This window comes from Sapajus apella, unplaced genomic scaffold (genome assembly GCF_009761245.1).
Source record: "Sapajus apella isolate SASKATOON/1434 unplaced genomic scaffold, GSC_monkey_1.0 scaffold19, whole genome shotgun sequence".
NCBI lineage: Eukaryota > Metazoa > Chordata > Mammalia > Primates > Cebidae > Sapajus > Sapajus apella.
Window position 1 is genome coordinate 6,914,658 of NW_022436959.1, and position 5,428 is coordinate 6,920,085.

A 5,428-nucleotide genomic window follows, 5' to 3' on the forward strand; every position below is an offset into this window, starting at 1 on the left:
GAACGTACCTAACACTACTGGACTATATACTTAAAAATGGTTCAAATAGTAAGTTTTATATAATTTTACTATGATTAAAAAGAAAAAATGGGGAAATGTCAAACTCCAGTGATAATATGTACAGTGAAGTTCTTAAGGAGGGTGTGTAATGATGTCTATTTAATTTGAAATGCTTTGGAGAAGTAAAGTGGATGGGCCGGGCATGGTGGCTCATGCCTGTAATCCCGGCACTTTGGGAGGCCGAGGTAGGTGGATCACCTGAGGTCAGGAGTTCGAGACCAGCCTGGCCAACAAAGTGAAGCCCCTTCTCTACTAAAAATACAAAAATTAGCCGGGCATGGTGTCAGACACCTGTAATCCCAGCTACTGGGGAAGCTGAGGCAGAAGAATCACTTGAACCTGGGAGGCAGAGGTTGCAGTGAGCTGAAATTGGGCCACTGCACTCCAACCTGGGCAATCAATAGAGGGAGACTCCATCTCAAAAAAAAAAAAAAAAAGAAGCAAAATGGATGAATGCAAGAATGGAGAGATGGGTAAATTTGTGCTTAAACAAGAACAAAAATGGTGGGATACATGTCACTGTAAAATTCTTTCGTCTTTACTGTATTTTAAATTTTTCACAATAAAATATTGGGGAACAGTTAAGAGAAGATTATTGGGAATAAGCTGGCAATTTACATAAAGGACTCCTTGATTTTTTTGATTTATAAATTCATTGGTTTCTTTAATAATATATGAAATATGCAAATTAAAACCTCATGATATACCACCATATCCTTCTCAGAATTGCCAAAATTAGAAGAATTGATACTAACAAGTATTCATGAGAATTTCATATATTGCTGGTGGGTGTGTAAATTGTTGCAATCATTTTGGAAACTTGGCAGTATCTTCTAAAGGCAAAACATGCCTATCCTATGATCCAGCAATTCCACTCCTAGGTATATTCCCAAAAGAAATTACTGCTTGTGTTCACCTAAAGACGTGTTTGAGAACGTTCGTAGCAGCTGTATACATAATGGCGCCGAACTGGTAAGAACACAAATGCCTATTCGAAGCAGAAAGGGGCCAGATGCGGTGGCTCACACCTATCATCCCCGCACTTTGGAAGGTGGCTCACCTGAGGTCAGGAGTTCAAGACCAGCCTGGCCAACATGGCAAAACCCCATCTCTACTAAAAATACAGAAATTAGCCAGGCATCTATAGTCCCAGCTACTCAGGAGGCTGAGGGAAGAGAATCTCTTGAATCTGAGAGGCAGAGGTTGCAGTGAGCCAAAATTATGCCACTGCGCTCTAGCCTGGGAGACAGAGACTCCATCTCAAACAAACAAAAACCAAAAGAATGGATAATTTGTGATATATATAAAGGAAATTCCACATGGCAATGAAAAACACAAACTAGTGCTGCATGTAATAACATAGATAAATACCACAGATACTATGTTTAATGGAAGAAGCCAGATATAAAAGAGTACATAATAGGTGATTCCATTCTTCAAAAATCACCTATTACGTTCAAAAATATGTACAACCTAATCTATGGTGACAGAATTAAAAATAATGGTTGCCCTTAGCAGGGGGTGGGGAGTAGGGAAAATTGACTGGGAGTGTTACCATGGGTAGCTACTCAGGTATGAACAGGGCAGAAGAGGGCTCCCCCCATACACACACCAGGAAAGTCAGGCAACCATCAGGTGATGGTCAGGCAGCTGTGAACTGTCTAAAGTAATAATTGGTCACAGCTGGTGCCAGGGAAAGGCAATGCCCTAATAGATAGGAAACACTTGATACTGGTCATTAGCCGCTTCCCCGTAAGATCTCAGGAGCTGGGAGAAGAAACGCAAGACCCCAGAAGTATGCCAACATATTAAAAACCCCACGTCAAAAGGTCAAACCATGCACTTGTCTTTCAAGTCACCCACTTGGCCCTCTTCCAAGTATACTTTCCTTTCTGCTCCAAAACGTTTTAATAAACTTTCATTTCTGCTTTAAAACTTGCCTTGCTCTTCCCGCCGCCCAAGATGCCGAAAGGAAAGAAGGCCAAGGGGAAGAAGGTGGCTCCGGCCCCTGCTGTCGTTAAGAAGCAGGAGGCCAAGAAAGTGGTGAATCCACTATTTGAGAAAAGGCCTAAAAATTTTGGCATTGGACAAGATATCCAGCCCAAAAGAGACCTCACCCGCTTTGTGAAATGGCCCCGCTATATCAGGTTGCAGCGGCAGAGAGCCATCCTCTATAAGCGGCTGAAAGTGCCTCCTGCAATTAACCAATTCACCCAAGCCCTGGACCGCCAAACAGCTACCCAGCTGCTTAAGCTGGCCCACAAGTACAGACCAGAGACGAAGCAAGAAAAGAAGCAGAGGCTGTTGGCCCGGGCCGAGAAGAAAGCGGCTGGCAAAGGGGACGTCCCCAGTAAGAGACCACCTGTCCTCCGAGCAGGAGTTAACAGCGTCACCACCTTGGTGGAGAACAAGAAAGCTCAGCTGGTGGTGATTGCACACGATGTGGATCCCATTGAGCTGGTTGTCTTCTTGCCTGCCCTCTGTCGTAAAATGGGAGTCCCTTACTGCATCATCAAGGGTAAGGCAAGACTGGGACGTCTAGTTCATAGGAAGACCTGCACCACTGTCGCCTTCACACACGTTAATCCGGAAGACAAAGGTGCTTTGGCTAAGCTGGTGGAAGCTATTCGCACCAACTACAATGACAGATACGATGAGATCCGGCGTCACTGGGGAGGCAATGTCCTGGGTCCCAAGTCTGTGGCTCGCATTGCCAAGCTAGAAAAGGCAAAGGCTAAAGAACTTGCCACGAAACTGGGTTAAATGTAAATAACTGTTTCTGTAAATAAAAATAATTAATGCAAATTTTCCTTCAAAAAAAAAAAAAAAAAAAAAAAAACTTGCCTTTGTCTCTCCTTTTGCCTTATGCCCCTCAGTCGAGTTCTTTCTTCGGAGGAGGCAAGAAATGAAGTTGCTGCAGACCTATGTGGATAATTACCTCCACTACCAGAGGGGTGCAAGGGAGTCTCCTGGAGTATTGGAAGTTTCTATATCTTTTTCAGAGTGGTGGTTACACAGGTGCAGACATATATAAAAATGTATTCACCTGCATACTTGAAGTTTTACACACTTTGTAAAATTTATTAATCAACCAAAAAAGCAAAACTAACCTAATGCTTAAAATCCATCAAGCTAACGAGTAGACATCGTTCTTTGTCCTGGAAACCTCAAGCTTAGTTTGCTCTTCTGTTTTAGCTGATGTTGCCCTGCCTGAAGTTCTCTGTCCAGGGAAGCCACAAGGCACTGTTCTGGGTGAGGCTGGGAGTGGTATCCACTACCCCAGACCCACCAAGATCTGAGGTGGAGGCTGGCCAGACACTGGTGCTCTGCTGGCATTTGGGCTGCAGATTTGGGGCAGGTAAGGGGCATGGAGAGAACAGAGCCAAAACCATCACTAGATACTAGGAGGATGTGACCATCTCAGTCTGAGAGAGGCATGGGAAAGGAGAGTGGAGGCAGGAGCATTCTCTAGACTTAGGCTCATGAACAGCTTTCAAGTCTACCTCTTGTCCCGATGTTGCCTTATACCACACGCTTGTGGCAACTGGACCACCTCTGACTCTTTTGGCAACTAGGTGCCTGACAGCACAGCTAGATGAGTCAGGATGTTGCAGGAAGCAGGTGACGCTGACATAAGGTAACTGACCATAGCTGCTTTTGTTTTTTGCCTTTAGAGGAAGATGTTGAGAAGACCTCCATTAGCTATAGTAAAGTATAGTTTACATATTGAGGAGAGTTTAATGAAAGGATTTGTACAGATGTAACAGGTTTAGGAAATGACCCCACTCAGCTGTCCCCTTTTCTATGAGACCATGCCTCTGCCTTCTGACTCCATCCCACTCCAGATGGCCTTTCTTTGTCCTTTTGTGGGTGGAGATGTGGGTGGTTCTCAGTTCCAGCTAGAATCAACTCAACTGGGGAAGCTTCCAAATACATCAATGCCTGGGCCCCACCCCCAGCATTTCTAATTTAATGGGGCGCAGGTGGAGCCTGGGCAGTGGCGCTGTGTAAAAGCTCTCAGGTGACCCCAACATGCCAAGACCAATCCACTGAGACTCTCAGGGGTGGAAGGCCTGCGCATTGGTACTTTTTCAAATTTCCCCAGTGCGGCCAGTGCCAAGAAGCTCTGTTATATTTCTTTCCAAATCTACCGTCTTAGCAAAAAATCATGGCTCTGTTCTCCTCAGACCTTCCTTTTAGTTTTCAAGGTGTATTTCAGAAGTAAAATAAGATAAGTACATTTAAAAACTGAACATTGATTATTTTTACCCTAACAACACTACCTGAGGTACCATCAGAATCTCCAGCCAGAGGAGGGTCAAGAACAAGGGAATAAAAGCGACACCTCTATTTGACAGCAGCATTGTTCACAACAGCCAAGGGCTGCAAGCAATCCAGTGGCCACTACGGATGAATGAATAAGCAAAACGCAGCATGTACATACAGCAGCCTGTCATTCAGCCTTAAAAAAGAAGACAACTCTGGGCCAAGCATGGTGGCTTACACCTGTAATCTCAGCACTTTGGGAGGCCGAGGCGGGTGGATCACCTGGGATCAGGAGCTCGAGACCAGCCTGGCCAACATGGCGAAATCCCATCTCTAATAAAAATAGAAAACTTAGCCAGGCGTGGTGATGAGCACCTATAGTCTATTTGGGGAGGCTGAGGCAGGAGAATGGCTTGAACCCAGGAGGTAGAGGTTGCACCCCAGCCTGGATGACACAGTGAGACTCTGTCTCAAAAACAAAAAAAAAAAAAGAAAAGAGTATTGTGACATGTGCTATATGCTATACCATAGAGGAAGTTGACATGACACTAAGTGAAATAAGCCAGTCACATAAAGACAAATACTATGTGATTTCTCTTGCACAAGATGCCTACAGTAATCAAATTCGTAGAGACAGGAAGCAGAACAATGGTTGCCAGGGGCTGTGGGGTGAGAGGCATGGAGAGTCGTTGTTGAATGGATAAGAGTTGTGGATTCGTAAGATGAAAGAGTCCTGGAGAGGGAGGGCAGTCACGACACTGTATAATAACGTGAATGTACTTAACACTACTGACTTGTACACTTAAGAATGGTTACGATGGTAAATTTTATGTGTATTTTATCACAAATAAAATTTTAGCCTAGTGTGGTGGCTCACATCTGTAATCACAGCACTTTGGGTGGCTAAAGCGGGAGGATCACTTGAGCCCAGGAGTATAAGACTGGCCTGGGTAACATAGTGAGATCCCATATCTACCAAAAAAAAAAAAAAAAAATTAGCCAGGTGTGGTGGTTCGCACTTGCAGTCCCAGCTACTCGGGAGGGAGGCTGAGGCAGGAGGATCACTTGAGCCCAGGAAGTTAAGACTGAAGCAAGCCATGAT

The 5,428-nt window shown here is 44.6% G+C and overlaps 1 protein-coding gene across 1 annotated transcript; it reads left to right on the forward strand.

Annotated features, from left to right (window-relative positions):
- Positions 1-1,995: 1,995 nt before the first annotated feature.
- On the forward strand, positions 1,996-2,866 carry LOC116557402 (60S ribosomal protein L7a). Its single transcript, XM_032286884.1, has one exon. The coding sequence runs from the start codon at positions 2,023-2,025 to the stop codon at positions 2,821-2,823; it is 801 nt and encodes a 266-aa protein (XP_032142775.1). The 5' UTR covers positions 1,996-2,022; the 3' UTR covers positions 2,824-2,866.
- Positions 2,867-5,428: the final 2,562 nt, after the last annotated feature.